Genomic DNA, 18,764 nt, shown 5'->3' on the forward strand with positions numbered 1-18,764 from the left:
TTCCCGAAAATGCTCTTTGAGATCCATTTTTCTTGAAAGAAAGAAAAGGAGCAGCTGGGTGTGGTGGCAATCCTGCTGCCTCAGCCTCTGTCCAAGTGCTTAGATTACAGGTATGCACCACCACACCCAGCAGGATGGACTTTGAAAATAGGTAAAACTGAGTAAACATTTGATTCTTGTCACCCTCCCCTGCAAAAAACTGAGTAAACATCTGGAAAAAGATTTTTATACTATTCATGAAGGTAAGCTCCCATAAATCAAAGAAGAAAACATGAGTAACAGACTTTCTGATTCATTCAGAAATCCATAGACCAGAAAAGAAAAACTTGATAAGGGACTGGAGATTTAGCTCAGCAGCACAGTGCCTGCCTGGCAAGCGCAAGGTCGTGAGTTTGGTTCCTGGTACCGGAAAAAAACGCCCCCCGCCCCCAAAAAAAAGAAAAAAAAAAAAGAAAAGAAAAACCTGATAAATTGAACTCAGAAAAAAGCAAGTAAGTTAGAAATTCAAAACACTCATTCTGAACCAAATACCACGAGTGAAAACACTCCTCTATTTAATGTTCTTGTTCATTAGTTGTCTTAGGGTAGTCCTAAAAGTGCGTGATCCAAAGAGTAACATGAAATTTACTTGAAATTTGTAATATATATCATGCCAACTGGCCATTGAGAAAGCCTGTTGCTTTTTAAATGTTTTGTCATTTTTATATTTTATTATTGATTCAATTGTAGATTTTGTGTATATTCTGGGAACTGTGTAGAGCATCTGATCTGCTCTGTTCTTTTTTCTTTTAGACATCAAGTACATGAAAAAGAAGAGTTTAAGGCTTTGAAAACATTAAGTATTTTCTACCAAGCTGGCACTTCCAAAGCTGGGAATCCCATTTTTTATTATGTTGCACGGAGGTAAGAAACAATATCTTCTGGAGTCTCTTAACAGACTTTTCAGATGATGGCAAATGTAGGGAGGTGGCAGGTTCGATTTTTTTTTTTTTTTTCTATTAATAGGAGTTGAAGACAAGTTTGCCTGGGAGTATACAACGAGTATACAGGCATCCTATCTTAAAGTGTTGTTCAGTATGTTAAGACTTGCTTTTCAGATTGCATTTCAGGAAGTTGCATTTCATATTGACTTGTCTTTCTACATCAGTTTTTAAAATACTGTCTATATTGGATTAATTACCAACAGTGAAAAATTGCTAAGTGTGCTGCCATATTCTTGTAACCCCAATTACTTAGGAGACTGAGGCAGGAGGATTGTAATTTTGAGGCCAGACTGAGCCTGAAGACCCTGTTTTAATTTTTTTGTTTTGTTTTTTGAGATAGGGTCTCTTACTACTTAGTTCAGGCTGACCTTGAACTCACTATGTAGCCTAGGCTGGCCTCAATCTTGGGACAATCCTCCTGCCTCAGACTCCTGAAGGCTAGTATAATAGGCATGTACCAGCATGCCTACCCCTGTTTCAAAATTCTAAAAAATTGAAAAAAAACACAACCTTCTGTTTTCAGACATATTATGACTTAATTGTATCTACAACATGGTAATTAGGAACTTTTTAAAGAAGAAATAAAACTTAGCCCGTCTCTAAGAACTTTCAGTAATACGCTGTGTAAATCTGCACCAGGGTGATACAGAAAATAATTCAGAGGAGCTTAGTTCTCTGTAAAGATGGCATAAAGGACAGTCTGGAAAATAGATTGTGTTTGTTCCTGCTGTCTTCAGTGAAGGCTGGTTCTAGCAGAAAGCCTTCTGGAAATGCTGTAAGTTCCTCCTTACAGTAGTTGGAATGCTTACGTTGCTTTCCCTGCCATCTGTCTTTTGTTCCTTCCTCATTCCAGCTGCCTTTCTGTAATTTATGTTGTCATGATTTGATCACTTTTATTTTTTCCAACGAGGCTGCCATAAATTCATTGCAGTTGAACCTTTGAGACAGTGTGATTTAACATGGATGCCGCTGACTTGGGACTCTTAAGGACTTTGTTTAATCTTAGATGTGCTATTCATGAGCTATAGGATTTTGTCTTTCTAGTTCCCTGAATTTAACAGAAATTGAGGAATTATGTTGGTAGACTTAGTCATGGGTGGTAAAAGCTTGGCAGTATGTAGGAAATGAGGTAGAGAAATAGAGATGGTGAAGAAAGAAAGGTGGAAGGTGAGAAATTTGTTTAATTAGATAATTCAGATAGCAAGACCCAAGATGTCTGAAGAACTGAGGATTAGGTCATCAAAAAGTTATACAAAATTGGCCCTCAACAACTCTGAGTAACACCTCACCTTTCCATGAAAATCCTCTTGGCAGCCCTCATTTTAGTTACTATTTCTAAATTGCCTAAAGTAATTTTGTTTCTTTTGCAGTTGGAGTGAACTATATTTGTATTCCATATTTAACCTTTAATACCTCAAGGATACTTTGACTTTTTATTTTGTCTAGGTAATTTAAAGACAAACAAACCTTGTGAGGTGGGGGAGGTAGATGTATACCCTAATTCCCAACCTCTTTTGGATTCTTGCTACTTTACAAGTAGCAAAGGTCTCTAGAAAATGTCAAAGCTGAGGGGTTTGTCTTCAAAACCAAAAACTAAGTTTGTGTTCTTTCTCTGGGGTCTATCAAAGGCAAAAGGAAAACAGAACCGGCCTGATATAGACCCCTTGCTGGGATTAAATGAGTGGGGTATTTATAGGTGTGTACTGTCTCTCTGATATGGGGTTTGAGATTGCTATGGATTTCCAGCTCTCCTGATTTTTAGCTGCAACACACACACACACACACACACACACACACACTCTCTCTCTCTCTCTCTCTCTCTCTCTCTCTCTCTCTCTCTCTCTCACTCACTCACTCCCTCCCTCACTCACCCTGGCGCCAGTTTCTGATTTTCAGTCCCTTTATTTTCTTATTTAGACCTAGTAGGACTTCTGAACCCTCATTTTCACCTGGTGTGATCCTTAGCTTCAGAATGCAGTAGAAAGCAGAGGGAGCCCAGTTTCCCATTGTACATATCCAGACATTATTGAAGGCCTTTACACAATCAACTTTGTCAGAGAGCGCTTGAAGGAGCTGGGGATTTAGCTCAGTGGCACAGCATCTGCTTGGCAAGCGCAATGTCGTGAGTTTGATCCCTGGTACCAGAAAAACAAACAAACAAACAAAAAAAGAGCACTTAGTTTGACTTCTTTGTTGATACGCCTGTGTTTGTGTGGCTTAGACTACCATGTATTAGGTAACATGTTTTGAAGTGTGGATTTCAGTCTCAGGGATAGTCTACAGGCATTGCAGGCTTGAAATGTCCAGATCTTACTTTACCATATCTCATCATATTTTTTCTACCATCCCTTGCATTTCCCCATGTGGAAATGCTCATCATTTAAAATTTTCCTGCTTTCTTTTATCATCCTTATTGTCAACCATAAAGTCTTGATTTTGCCTGTGAGATCCTGGCAAATAGTTGAGGTGTTTCAGTTACGCTGTTGTTAGTGCAGTGTATTATTTCCTCAAGACCAGCCTCAGGAAAAGCATGAATCAGAGAGAGCCTTCCCATATGTAAAGGGAACCAGCTTATGCTCGTTGACTCTCCCCTGAATTCAGCTGAACCATACTGTTATCCTCTGTCAGTGTCTTTTTAGCTGTAGCTCCACCTATTAACCCCTTCATTACCTGAACAGTGCATACCTGAAATTCCAGGAAGAAAGTGCAGTTCAACTGGAAAGTATCCTTGTTGGCAAGGCTTTTAGTACTAGGTGCTGGTAGCTGCTTCTAAGCTAAGTGCATGCTCCTGGCGCAGCTATCAGGTGACAGGGCTATTTCTTCATCAGGGGCTGTCATTAGGTATATGGGTTTTTGGTTATTTTAATTCACTCTTGATGGTCTAATATTACTATTAGGTCCTGTGGAAATATCTTTTTAAATTTTATTTTTATTAGTACATGTCTGCAGTATATAATGATTACAGTCATTGCGGGGAACTGGTACATATACATAGCCATCTCAATTCATTTTCTTCCCTCCTTTCCTTCTACCCCCCCACCACTTTTTTTTAAGCATCAGATTCATTTATTTATCTTAAAAATCCTTGTAAAGTTAACAGTCAAACTAACAGGCCAAAAAATATATAAGATAATTTTACTAAATCAAGGTACAAAAGTACGGGGGCCGGGGATATAGTTCAGTGGCACAGTGTCTGCCTGGCAAGCACAAGGCCATGAGTTTTATTTAAAAAAAAAAAAAAAAAAAAAAATCAAATAAAAAAGTTTGATTCCTAGTACCAAAAACAAAAAATCAAAAAAATACTCTGAGGTACATTATCCATGCTGGATTACAATAACTTTTTTCATATTATCTGCCTTTATTTTGTACTGTATTTATATGTTGAGTTTCTTACATCAGAGAAACAATGTTATGAGCAACCATGCAATATTTAAGCTAATGTGTCTCGTTGACTTCACTTAACAGGACCTCAGGGTGCACCCATTTTCCTACAAATGACTCAAGTTTATCCTTCTTTATGGTAGAGAGTGTTCCACTGTATATAAAAGCCACCTTTTCTTTATCAGTTCATCTATTGGTGGACATGTAGACTGATTCCAAGATCTAATTATGAGTTGTGCTGCTATAAACATGGTATCCCTGTATCACTGTATAATGTCTTTAACTCTTTGGGGAAGAAGGGGACTGTCTGGGTCAAATGGAATTTCTAGTTGAAATTTTTTAGGAGTCTCCATACTGATTTTCATAGTGGTTGTATCAATTTACACTCCCACCAACAATGTGTGGAAATACTTCTGGAAACCATTTTCTCCCCACTGCTTTGCTAGGATTCTCAGTATCTCATACTGATACTATTCTATTCTTCTTGTCTTCCTAATCTCCAGATGACTACTTCTGGGTCATCTTAACATTATTTCTGGAATCATTTTCCAGTACTAATCTAATTTTGTCTTTCCTATTGATTCCTCATATAAAGTCTAAGTTCTGTAGTTATATATGCAAGGTGCTTCATAAGTGGTCTAATTTACTTTTCTAAACTATTCTCTGCCATATGCTTAATAGGAAATTATACTGTTGCCCTGTAGTAGTAAAGGACAGTTATGGTAGTATCAATTATAGTGGCAAAAAAAAAGAAAACAGTATAACTGTTTCAAAGGAGAATTATTAAATAATTGATAAAACTATATTATGGAGTGTATTAAATTTATTTTGCTTGTTATAAGTGACAGAATGAAATATAAAATGGTGTAAAACTGAAAGGGACTTCATTGGTATGTATACCTAAGAAGATCAAGAGATCTGCTAACTTACTGCATGACTAGATGCAGCTGCATTGAACAGTATCACCTGGAGAACATGTCTTCTCTGGTTCTTGGCTCTGCTTACTTCATGTGGCTTTATTCTCAAGATGTCCCTAGGCTGCAGCAACAGTGGTTTGTGCTCTTCTAGCTTAACAACTCCTATGAAAAACACCTCGTCCCAGTAGTTTTAGAAGAAATGGTTGGTTGGTCTTACTGGCCTAGCTGAGTCACATGTCAGTTTTTGAGGCAACCACTGTAGCATGGGGAAGGGTGCAAGTAAAATTTCTTGGGTATGTCGGCCTGGATTGTGTGCCCACCCTGGAACTTGGTAGTGAAACCAGCCATACCTGAATTGTGTGAACAGAAAGGCAAGTATGAGGGCAGGGTTTCCCAAAGGAGAATTGGGTTGCCACTACAAAAAGGAGGAAAAATGGATGCTGGCCAGGCAAGAATGGCAGACGTTCTCTCCATGCACCTTTTCAAAGAGAGAGAGGGAGAGAGGGAGCTCACATTGCTTATCTCAGGGAGGTAAGTATGCACTAGAAGGAGGAGGTAGGCAATCAATTATATTTCTGTTACATGTCTCTATGTTTAAATTCTTGCCAGTAGGACACATTATTTTTGTAAGAATAATTAAAAATTCAAAATCTGAAGGTTATAGTGGAGAGTTTTTATCTTTGGAATATTTGGAAAAAAAATTAGTTTTTGGTAGTATTAATAATGATAACAGCAAGCTGGGCATGGTGGCGCACACCTGTAATCCCAGCACTCGGGAGACTGAGGCTGAGGCAAGCGGATAGTTGCAAGTTCGAGACCGACCTAGGCTACAAAGTGAGCTCAAGGCCAGCCTGAACTGCATAGTGAGACCTTGTCTCAAAAGAAGAAAAAGACAGAAACAAAATAATGGTAATAGCTGACATGTCCTGGGTGCTTTCTCTATGTCTGGAAAACTGTGCATATTATATAAATTCTCATGTAATCCTCACAAAAACCTTCTTAGGTAGTATCATTAACAGTAATTGAGCCAGGCGTGGTGGCGCATGCTTGTAATCCCAGCACTCAGGAAGCTGAGGCAGGAGGATTTCTGCAAGTTCCAGACCAGCCTGGGCTGCAAAATGAGCTCAAGACCAGCTTGTACTGCATAGCAAGACCTCTCCTAATGGTTGGGAATTCTGCTGAGTCATGTACTTAACCCTTGGTAGCATAACTAATGAAAATGAGAACTGGTGGCACACTTGGAAGGCTTAGACAGGAGGATCACGGTGAGTTTGAGGCCAGTCTGATCTACATAGTTGAAGGCCAGTGTAAATTACATAACAAGAGCCTCTTAAAAACAAAACAAAGGAAGAATCAGAACTAGGAGGTGGGAGTGTCAAAACTGGATCTAAACCCAAGCTAAAGCCCCTAATAACTGCACTATTAATAACATAGTCTCTTAGGTACTAAGTTTTTTGGGTGAAATTGACCTTTGTAGATAAGCATGAAAATCTCACCAGCAGTTATGAGATGTGCCATTTCTGCAGGGAAAATGAGTTCTGAATTCCAAGGATCTGATTTACAAATGAAATATAAGACAGGGTTTACTCAAAATAAAATAATCTTATCATTGGGAGTAACAATATGAATTACAAAGTTTAACAGCATTGGCTCCTTTTTTACTGGAATGTCATGTACATGCACATTCATGAAATACGGCAATGCAGATGAGTGTGTTGTTTTGCAAAGATCTACTGTTTCTCTTTACCATACTAGCACTTTCTTTGCTATAACGAAAACATCAACTTCCCCTACACCTTTCTTTTTTTTTTTTTTTTTTCCACACCTTTCTTTATTCCCCTCCTTTACCTCACCCCTTTGGTTAAATGATACCTATGTAATTTTTTCTCTTATACTTTTAATATAAACTTCTGAGTTTCAGGTTTGTAAACCCTTAAAAGGCAAATGTGGTATTTTGCTTAGTTTGACATTTAATAGGGTAGTACACACTTTCTTTTTTAAGGGAAGATATACTACCATTTTAAGGTAGTATTTAAACTTACACACTTAAAATTTGCAAGCAACTAAGTTATACTAGAATATTGATAATTCAAGTAGTAAATTATTTACTCCTCTAGTGTGCTTGTTATTCAGCAGATAATAGAGCTGAGATAAAAATGCAGACAGTTCAAGTTTGTTTCAGCCTGAACACATACAAAGCAACAAAAATATGACATAGAAAAGAAAGTGAATGCTAAGCTTTGGATTGAGTATTGTGCTACCATTTGTCACAGTCTTCGTAATCGTAGATTTGGCTGTTTCTGAGGTCACTGTTGATTTCAGAGTTGTTTTGGGACTTGGAGTCATCACGAAAGTCAGAGTTGTCCTGGCACTCACTGATGTTGTAAGATTTAGCCTTTGAGATTTGAAGGTAGAACTTGCCTTGGTCCCAGGATTTAGGCTTATCCTGGAATTTGGGTTGATCCCGGTACTGGAGACTGCTGGAGACTCTGAGGTCATTGTTGTTGAAATTGTTCCCAAAACATTAACAGAAATGAGGAGCAGACTGATGATGAATGGTAGCTTGAACATCATTTTCATCTGCTTTAAAACAATTGTATAAATTTAATCTTAACATTTGGATCACAAATAGGCAAGCATATATCCTTAATTATGTTTATTTAGAACATTCATGTTATGTAAATGTCTTTTCATTGTTGTCAGTGGGCTAATAAAAAGCTTCTCGATGTCTGCTAAATATAAGATGTATTTTCTATCTTGGGTCACCTACTTAAGGCATCAACAATTTAAAGACTAAAACAGAGCTTAATTTGGTTTCTTCTGTTTCAGTAAAGGGAAAAAAATTAATATCCAATAAGTATAGGGCTTGAGATCAGTATACAGAATAGGACAGGGACAAATAATGACAGGCAGTGTTGGAGAGCAGAGTAACAAAATGAGTAATAAAGCAAATACTGACATTAACTTTTTCATGACTTTTATTCCAACAATTTAAAAGTTAATCTTAGATCACAAATTATTACTTCTAATTGTTTATACCAAAAATTAAAAGAGGTTAAACTAAATGATTTTCCTACTGCTGGAGTTTCCCTCATTTTCCCTCTTTAAAACAATTTTTATAGAATGTCATAGTTTCTAAAATAGAAAGAAATTTGAAATTGATCAAAATCAACCCCTTTATTATATAACCAAGCACATACCAAGGTTTATACTTCGCATGAGGGTACATATCCAAACTAGACAGAACTAGAGCTTGAGTCTGAGTTTGATCAGATGTCCTTTTGTAGATATGGACCGTAAAGACAGTTTATTAGTATAGTAAAGTACTTTAAAAATAAGCCTAGTTTTCTTTTAGTCTATAGTCAGCTCTAATGGCTTGCCACATCTGAGATAATTCAACTAGTACATGCTTGATATGATTAAATATAATTTTTTTACTTAAAAGCTGAAAGTTTAAATTTAGAAATCTAGTGTATACTAGGAGTTACATTTGGCTCCAGTATGTTATTGAGAAAATTTCACAGTATTATTACCTTTTGGTTTTGAAGAGTGAGAATTCAGCCTTTCTCTAGAGTTGTAGAGAATCAGATTCTGAGAAGGAATCTGATTTTCACTCACTGTGTGGTATTTAAATATACTTAGTGAGTAGTAAGTCACGTGTTTTAAACTTGACCTGCCATTTGCTCTTTGGAATTAACCAACTGAATATTTTCCAGACTACTGGTGTAAACTGAACTTTGGCAGAGATTAAGGAATTCAGATAAAGTCTTTATAAAATCTACTCACTAATTTTAAAAACTCAGTAAGTAGCATTTTGTTACTCCTCTTATCTACAGATTATATATAGTGAATTTTTTCACAGGGCTAACTCTGCTTGGATAAAATACACTTCTTTGTCAGGTGTGATTATCATGACTGAAAATCAAGTAAATATGTTAAAAATAGGCACCTATTTCTTTTTCCCTAAAAAAGCATCTGAGTTATGTTTAGAGGGTAGTTTCTAGCCATGGATATTTTGATTTTTTTTTTTTTTTTTGTAGCCATGGATATTTTGAAGTTTTAGAAATGTTTAAAATATTATATTCTAGGCATTTACTCTTTGGTAAATAAAGTAGTGTTTCAGAAAAGAAGTAAACTGTTTATATGAAACTTAAGAACTACATATAAAAGTGATAATTTCATGCTGTTTTCAAAGATGTTTGTGTTGGTATTGTTTTATTCTTTAATAAACCACCTAGTTAAAGATATTAAGTAAATTCTTTAAAGGAATTTTATGTTTTGGTCAGTCCCTTTCCTTGATACCCAGCACACAAGGAAGTTAAGTTTTATTTGTGCTGTTTTCAAAACATTGGCCAGCACTTTCTAAGTGTTGCAGGGCCGTGAACAATGGTGTTAGCATACAAGGAAACTGATACATAAATGACAAAAGTACAAGTCAGTACATGTTCCTCACTTGTTTTACTTGGCTATATAGATTCCTTTTTCTGAACAAATGAATAAGTGCGTGCTAAATCTTAATTTATATAACACATACAGTAAGCTCACTTAGCCGGAGAAGTGTGGCCAGACCTAACAAATAAAAAAGCCTCAACACTGAGAAATACTACAAATGAGAGTTCTGAGCTAAAGTATGAGAGGCTGGTACCATGCTTGCTTTACTCTTTCTCCCTCTTAGAGATTAGATAGTTGATAGTAATATTTTAGCCTGGAGCTATGACTCATTTTGATTTTCTGATTCTGACCTTTCACTTACTGGACTTACACAACTCTTCATTGTGCCTCAAATAACTCGCCTTATTTAAAATTATTTTCCTATTCCTATTCTTGGATCCAGATGTATTCTCATAATATCTTAGTTACATCATCACACAAATGGCTCTCCAATCTTGTATTTTTCATTATCTTCTCTTTCTTACTGATCTTAATTTCCCTAGGTCTTGATGATGATTAAGTAAACTTTAAAATTCTCAAGTTCCCAGTATTCCTATGCTGCCAAACAAAAATCACTTAGCATTGTCCAGGCCTTTATAAAGATACCACATTGTACCTCATACAACCCTCTTCTGCCCTAAGTACTTTCTTTCCTTGTTCAAAATTCTGTCCTTCCATCAAGGTGTGACTCTGATGTCAGCATCTCATGGGGGAGCCTTCCCTAATTCTGAATTTCAGAATCAGTCATCCTTGGGCTTTCTTAAGTCTTCGTTTCACTGTATTCTGGCATTCTGGCCATCAGGCCCTACCTCTTACTCTTTGTATTCCTTCTGTTTCTAGCATAGTGAGTACTTATAAAGCATATGACACAATACATTGAAATTCATTGAAAAATCTCCAATTTCTTCATGTCTGAGGGCTGATATCATTAATGATGCCTAACATAAGAGACATTTGGTCATTTGCACTTTTCTCTGCATCATAAACATAAATTTGCAAGTCATAAGCCTACATCTAAAATCCCAGCTCTATTTTCTGGTTCCTATTTTTGTGGATCACATGCACATTCATAATCCATTATCTGCACTTCTGAAATTGAAAATCCTCTGAAAAACTAAAGTTGTGTCTAAATAAGTTTGGCACTGAAATTTATTTGGAACATTTTATACTTGGATTGAGAATCTGGTACCATGCTTTCTTTTATACTTGATTTATACTTGAGTATGAGAGTCTGGTACCATGCTTTCTTTACGCTTTCTCCCTCTTAGAGATTATATAGTGTGAGGTTTTTCACTTTTTATTCTTACAATGTTTATTCGTTGCATTTAGTGTAGATATTGTTTCACTGGAAACAGTTAATATTTCACTGGAGAAATACTTTCAGTGGATATTTCACTGGAGAAATACTTTTTCCACTGGAGAAATACTAATGCAGTTGATTATGAGATGCTGTCTCAGTTTCCCTTGGGGGTCTAACCAGCTATGTAAAAGGCTCATACTTTTAGCATATTTGTGTTTCCCCTTGTTCTTCTAGGCACATCACCATGCCACTTTGCATCCTTGCAGTTAGCAGTACCACATTACTGAGTTCTGGTCAATAAAATACAGGTTCCAGTGATATTTATCACTTCTAGGCCTGGTGTCTTAACTTTGTACCAATCATCCATTCTTGCTTTCTTCCGTCACTGCCTTTTAGAAGCAAAAGGTTCAGCAGAGGAATCTCTAAGACCCTAGAAGATGGTAGAATCGGCTGGGTGTGGTGGTACCTGCCTGTAATCCCCGTGTTTGGGCGGATCACCACAAGTTCGAGGCCAGCCTAGGGCTACATGGTGAGTTTAAGACCAGCCTGCATGAGCGCCTACCTGGCAAGCACAAGGTCCTGAGTTCGATTCCTGGTACCAAAAAAAAAAAAAAAAAAAGGAAAGATAAGACTAGCCTGAACTACATAGTGAGATCCTGTCTCAGAAAGAAAGAAAAGAAAGGTTGAAGTACATATTCTCTAGGTTCTCTTCCTTCCCAGTCACTGTGGGATGGCTGCATCCATCCATGAATATTACGGTTTTTGTTTGTGTTTGCTTTCTGGTAATTACTATTGTAGCAGAAAACGTATGTGTGTCCCCCAACCCCCACTGCCACCGCTGCCAGTTAGTTGCCCAGATAATAGTTTCTGTTTCAGATCTGGTTGCTTCTGTCCCTTAGAAACTGCTGGTCACTGTGATGCACAGTGTATAACTAATCCCCACTTCACAAGCCATTCTGCCTCTGTACTTCCTGCTTGCTTAGAGATCAGCAGAGATCAGGGCCTGATATTTTGGGAATGATCCCAATCAGTGCCCATTGACATAAATAAATAAATCTGCCTCCAAATCCTGGATGTCATTTTGGTGTTTCTGCTTGCCATCGCACTCTCCCCACTCCTACTTCAGACATAATATTTCACTGTCTTACATAGTTTACTTAAGCCCTGCCTTCTCTTTTATACATAATCTCTTATGTCCCAATGTAAGTGGGTCACGTTTTCCCTACTGGAATCCTAAATGCTATAAACAGATTATATGCACTGCTATCTTTCTAAAATCTGAGCAGCTCTGAATTCAGAAATACATCTTTCCCTGAGAGTTTCCAGTAAGAGACTGAGCTGTACCACATCTGTAGATTTACTGTATTAATTGTAATATTTCTGTGGCATTTATTAAAAATGCTCAGCACATGGTAAATGGGTAGCCATGATTTGTTATAAAAATCCATAAATTTTTTTGTTGTTGTTTTTTTCTGGTTCCGGGAATCGAACTGATGACCTTGCGCTTGCCAGGCCAGCGGTGTGCCGCTGAGCTAAATCCCCAGCCCCCAATCTAAATTTCTTGTATTTAGAACTGAGGTTTGGAGACTAGTAAGCAACTATAAGAATAGTACCTTTATATATTTAAATTTACTTCAAATGACCCATTTTGATATGTTTCTAGAGATCTTTTTATCTGCCTTTACATGTGATTATTCCAAAACTTCTAAGAAAATGGAGAAAAATAACACCATTAACAAAATCATCAGAATGATCACAAATCTTTTTAAAAATTAGTTTTTTGAGACAGAGTTTCGTATTTAATTAGTTTTTTGAGACAGAATTTTGCTATGTAATTCAGACTGGCCTTGAACCCACCATGTAGCCCAGGCTGACCTTGAACTCTGGGTAAGGTCAGGTGCCACCTCAGGTGCCACCATGCCCTGCTTTGATTTGGAAGCTGAGTCGTAGATAAGCAAAAAGACAAGCTACTGTTAGGTCAGACTTAAACCTGATATCCTATGCAAAAAGTACCATTTTCTTCTACAATACAGTATCTTCTTCATTTTAGAAATCTCATACAGGAAGAAGAACATCCATTTAGTTATAAAACACATGTTCTAAGGCAAGTGCCCATATCTAAGCAAGCTGCTCTTCTTTTAGTTTTTTTTTTTTTTTAATAAACATGCATCTATTTATGAAATAAGATACCAACAATACAAACATTACAGAGTTATGGATAGATTAGTAGGAAAATACCAATGACTGCTGTAATACATGGTGGTATCTTCGATGTGGTTTTTCGGGAAGACAGAGATATGCAAGAAGGATCTACCAAGTAGTTACATCCTAAGGGTTGTCAAAAATCAAGTGAGCCGTCTGAGGCGAAAGCCATTTTTTGTAGTGTTTTCTCTCCAGCCTCCCATCGCATTGGGACCCCACAACCAGTTAATGTCCTCTCCCCAACTGTCAGCACAGGCAGAAGGAATCCTGTTGCAGACTTCTCCGGAGCTCCACCACAGCCTGTACTTTCAGGGGAAGAATGGCTTCCAGGGAGTCTCCGCAGGTATTGTGCAAGGTCCTCCTAGTTTCCAGCTTCCGAGCGGCTCTCATGACCCCAGTCCACAGGACCTCTGACTCCTCGGGCCTAGTCTGCATTCTCATGTTCTCCGAGTCCTTGTTCAGCAGCTGCTCCTCCACTGACTCTGGACCTTTCTGGTTCTCAGTGGCAGGAGCAAGAGTGGCCCGTTGTATGGCATGTATTCCCAGGGGTTTTTCCATTTGAATGTTTCACACACATCCCAGAGTGGGCATCTGCAGCCGGTGCATGATGGGCCAATTGTGTCATTGTTTCTCTGTGTCATAACAGTTTTCAATTGAGCGGCGGCAGCCGGCCTAAGGGCCGCTGTATGGCTCCCCGGGCGCCGGGGGCCCTCCCTCCAGGGGCCTACGAGGCCGGAAGCTAGCCAGCCAGAAGACGGGCACTCCCCGCCCGTGGCGCTCCGGAGGGCCTATGAGGCAGGGGAGTGAGCTGCCGATGGGAAGAGCGGGGCTTCCCGCGCGTGGCTCCCCGGGTGCTGAAGGCCCTCCCTCCGGGGGCCTACGAGGAGCTGAGCGAGCTGCCCATGGCTCCCCGGGCGCCGGGGGCTCTCCCTCCAGGGGCCTAGGAGGCCGGAAGCTAGCCAGCCGGAAGACTGGTGCTCCCCGCCCATGGCTCCCCGGGTGCCGGAGGCCCTCCCTCTGGGGGCCTATGAGGCGGGGAGCGAGCTGCTGATGGGAAGACTGGCGCTCCCCGCCCAGCCGGGGGCTTTTTTTTTTTTAAGTTTTTTTCCGATACCAGGAATGGAACTCAGGACCTTGCGCTTGGCAGGCAGGCGCTGTGCCACTGAGCTAAATCCCCAGCCACGCAAGCTGCTTTTCTAATGGGGTCATGCTGTAGTTGTGTGATTTTAGGTTGTCACTTATTTTTAATAATCAATCAAAAATGACTTTTAAGAAGATGCTGTCTTCCTTTCTGTTTTCTTATCTAGGTATCCTCATCTCCCTTGAGTTTTAAATAGAAGCATTAGTATCATTCTTCACTTTTACCCACGCTTACCACATACATGTGATGAGTCATTAAGTCTTGTTGATTCTGCTTAAAGAGATTTTGTGTGCTTTACCCGCATACAGCAGGCTCAGTTGGAAGATTCATCCATTGCATAAGCTGGAATTGGCAGTTTTTTGTAAAGGACCAGAGAGTAAATGTAAGAACCATTCTTAGCTTATAGGATATTGCCAGTGGGTTATAGTTTCTTGACCACTGGCTGAGATAGGTGCCTTAACGCCTCTATCTTCCACATTTCTGTTAGAATGATTTCTCTGTAATATGACCTTCACTTCCAAGTAAACCTCTTTCTCTACTTCTGTTAATTAAATTTTTATACTTAAGGCATTTATATACCATGTTTAGGATTTTGGCCATTTCCTCATAATCATCTGTATTATTTTCTCAAAACTGGTATGTTTTCTTTAAAGATTTGTATTATGAATGGGAGCTATATGGATTACCGTAACTAGAAAATAGGTAAACAGAAGGTAACAATAAAAAGAAATGTAGAAATACTAAATGCTTATTTCATATATCATATAATCACATATATACCACATTTCAAAAATCCCCCTTGTTCCTTATCATATAGGTCTCTTTATAAACTACACTGCTCATCCTACTTGCAACATTGCTCAGCTAACACAGAATACTGGAAATTATTTTGGTAAGATGCAGGTTCCAAATAAACCTGGTGAGCTTGTGGGCTATTCTCAGGAAACTGTGTCACTGATGTGCTGTGGAGGGTGTCATCAAGCAGTTGTCAGGAAGACTCTAGAGCAATGATGGTGAACCTTCTAGAGCTTTCAGTGATACATCCTGCTGTGACATGCATGCCGTAGGTTTGCCACCACCGGTCTGGAGGCTGGGAAAAGCTATGAAATCTTCCCAGAAATGCCAAGTGAGCATTTCTACTGATGGCTCAAGTGAGAAGGACCCGGCAGACTTGATACTAAATGCCTCACCTCATGTTCCAGCTATGCTGACCATCTCACCGTTGCCCTCGTCACCCTGCCCTGCCGTTGTGCCATGCTCTTCCTGTAACATAGTCCACTTTTTTTGTTGGGGGCGGGGGGGCTATTTTCCATTTATTAGAGCAGTGGACAATAGCCTGGAAAGGGCAACGCCACATCACTCTTGCCACAGCCCTGCTCCCACTGTTCAGTCCTTACAAACTCATTCTGAGAGCACCACGGACCACAGTCTTCTGTCTGGGTGGGAAATTATTGCTACTACCAGGGTCCCGGGGAGGAGACACCTGAAGGGCATGGGAGGACCGGGGAGAAGCCAGAGGGAAAAACCCACAAGGCCCAGAAGAGCAGCACAGCGGGCCCGCCTTGCCCACTCAGACCCACAGCTCCCAACGTGCTGCTTCTGTCAGCCATGCAGACCTTGGCTCACCCCATCTCTACAGCCAGTGACAGCAACCGTGACTGTCACACCTCCTCACATCGGACATCGTGGAGCCTGAATCGGCGGGGTGATGGCTGAAGCTGGTCTGGAGAGAGTGCGTGGTGTGGTCTGCGCGAGACTCGGGCTCTCACAGTTGTGGAGCAGGACGCTGCCCAACCGGCCAACCCGTGCTGCTTACAAGCCCGGGCAGCGTGTTTCTGATGGGAAAAACAAACACTGAGCAGAAGGAAGGGGCAACCAGAGCAGCTTAGAAAACGTAAGCGATTACAAAATCAGAACAAATGAGACCAGAAAAGGCAAAACTAGGGACACTATACCTGACTACTAGGCCCTATAAAACCCTCGCTCGTAATGCGCTGCACGCACGCACATACGTACTACGTCAGGAGATCTGAGGGAAGTGTCTTCCAGGGGTCCAATCAAATCCAACGGTCACCGTAGCTGCTCCTGTTCCTCCTGCGCAGACGACCGCACACCGCAGTATGTTCCTCCTCTTCCGGAGGTCTAGTCGCCGCTATGTCTTTGTGTCCTCTTCAGCCTGAACTCCCCTGCCATGGCGTCGCCTCCCTCCGGCCCCTTGCACTCAGATTCTTTTCAGGAAAAGCACCCCAAATGGCTCAGGAGCTGGGAAGCTGGCAGGGAGTGAAGCGCACACAGCGAGAGACGGCTGCTGTTCTCTGAACCCACCACGCCTGGGCGTCAAGGGTGGAGACGGGCGGTTCTCCACCCTTGGGTGAGCCAAGGGTGATTTATCCCTCCTGGAACCCGGGCCCTCTTCTGATCGTTGACTCTACTTCTAGAGCCAGAGCCCCCAGCTTCTCTGAGGGATTGGTCTTTGAAAGCCTGCTGGCTGAGCCTTTCCGGGGCCTCCGGGCACCAGCGATCGGCACACGTTGCTACCGCGCACACCAGGAGACAAGAGACACAAGGTGGGGTTTGGGAGCCACTGTAGACAGGCACAGCCACCTGAGTTGAGCCATCCAGCAAGCTCCCCTTCTCCAGTTGTTCCAGCTGGATTTACAAACTTAATGGCTGGCAAGCACCAGCTGTCCCTCTTCCTCCCCAAGGCTTGGCAGCACAAGGCCCCGATCACACGGGGCAGTGACTCCCTCCTGCCTCTGGATCCGCCTTACAGCCTCGCTCCCCGACAGGCTGGCTCTGCGCCAGCTCCTCACCGAGGCAAACCCCCTTGACGCGTCAGGGGAACCACATGTCCCACAGATTCCAGATCCAAGCGCCTCAGTGCCTGAGAAGACGGAGTCCCATGGGAGGGAAGCTGCGGTGAAAGGCAGGAGAGGGCTGCATGTTCTCGGTGACTACCATGCCAGTGGTATTTTCAAAGTGGCGGATGGAGGAAGGGAGCACTCCCGGCAGAACTGGAGAGGCACTAGGTCTTCCCCCTTGGCAGTAGCGCGTTGGTCCTGGCTGCAAGGGAACCGTAATGCTGATAATTCCGCGGGCTCCACACATGCCCTTGGCACACCGCGGGGCTGTACTCCAGCACGGGCAGGCAGCACACAGTCTGTTACAGAGTCACTGCTTCCTTCCGCTTTGGTGGGGGAAGGTGGCTGCAGCGGTCCTCCAGACACAAGCGCAAAGGAGGGCTCAGGTGTCCCTTATGGGAGCAGGCGGAAGGGCTGGCGGGAGGCCTCCCATCCATTCGGACAAATGCACATACAGAAAAGGGTTATTGCCAGCTCATGTACTTTCACAATGTGATTTTCGTGTTTCGAAAACTTAGATTGTCCTTGATGCTGTTGGTGTGAGTTTTGTATTCCATCATGGTGTTGGGAGGTAGGGTAAGCATGCGCTGAAGTGTGTCCCATATTCGGGCGATGGTTGCTTGGTCACTGGCAGTTTTACTCCATATGGAAATAATGTCCCCGTGGAAGCGGACAGAGACCACAGCTCCACAGATCTCCCCAACTATGAACTGTTCTCCCAGCAAGGCCAGCGTGAGTTTCTCCCAGCACCGGGAGGCTGAACCCTTCCACAGCCGGAAGATCCACTTGTCACCGTTTTTATTCTCATTAAACCCGCCCACATGGGTTTAATTCCTTCTTTGAAGAGATGGAAGTCACTGTGTCCTGTCAGGTTCCTGTGACGTACCATGTGGCTATAAAACCTCCAGAACTGCTCCACAGAGGCAAAGGTACTGATTCGCTTGATATTCTCTTCATGGCTCTGTGAGCTGGTGCTCGGCCTGGGGTCCTCCTAGAGTACCGGAAAGCGCAGTTTGTACCTCAAGGGATGCCCTGCCGGCCCAGGGACAACAGCCTTCCTCTTGCCGCTGCTCTGATTCTTGTCTCATTCTGTTTTTTCTTTCTCTCCATCTTTCTGTGTGCCGTTTTCTTCATTCTGATCGTGGTCTCCACAGTCACCATCTTTCAAGGCGTCAAAGTTTTTAGTCATCTCTCGCCACCACTGTTGCCGCTGCTGTGCAGAGTGACTTCCGCTCCATAGTCCACTTCCGACTCAGTCTCTCAATAACGTGACTATGACTAATGTAGGCGAGTTTTTAAAAAGTTTTATTTGGATATAATTCACGAATTATAAAATGTACCCTTTAAAAGGATACATTTCAGTGGATTTTAGCATATTCAGAGTTGGTGTTTGTCACCATTATCTTATTTAAACATGTACCTTACCCCAAAATAAACTTATTAGCAGTCACTCCTCTTTCATCCAACTTCCCCAGCACCTGGAAGCTACTAATCGACGTTCTGTCTCTATGGATTATATGCTCTAGATGTTTCATATAAATGAAATCA

General features: G+C 41.3%; 1 protein-coding gene, 1 long non-coding RNA gene and 1 pseudogene across 5 annotated transcripts in view; 1 reads left to right on the plus strand and 2 right to left on the minus strand.

The window, feature by feature from the left end:
• Nf1 (neurofibromin 1) overlaps nt 1–18,764 on the plus strand; it is a 258,325-nt gene that overhangs the window by 146,988 nt on the left and 92,573 nt on the right. For all 4 annotated transcript variants that reach the window (XM_005402798.2, XM_005402800.2, XM_005402799.2 and 1 more), the window contains one exon: nt 793–903. In XM_005402798.2, coding sequence (XP_005402855.1) covers nt 793–903 — 111 coding nt within the window. The remainder of the gene's footprint in view (nt 1–792; nt 904–18,764) is intronic.
• On the minus strand, nt 6,839–8,919 carry LOC102018185. Its single transcript, XR_263784.2, has 2 exons — nt 8,815–8,919; nt 6,839–7,864 (listed from the first exon to the last, which is right to left on the minus strand). It is a non-coding gene; the product is annotated as an uncharacterized LOC102018185 (long non-coding RNA).
• Nucleotides 14,357–18,460, minus strand: LOC102017874 (annotated as a pseudogene).

This window comes from Chinchilla lanigera, unplaced genomic scaffold (genome assembly GCF_000276665.1).
Source record: "Chinchilla lanigera isolate Chin_1 unplaced genomic scaffold, ChiLan1.0 scaffold00080, whole genome shotgun sequence".
Taxonomy (NCBI): domain Eukaryota; kingdom Metazoa; phylum Chordata; class Mammalia; order Rodentia; family Chinchillidae; genus Chinchilla; species Chinchilla lanigera.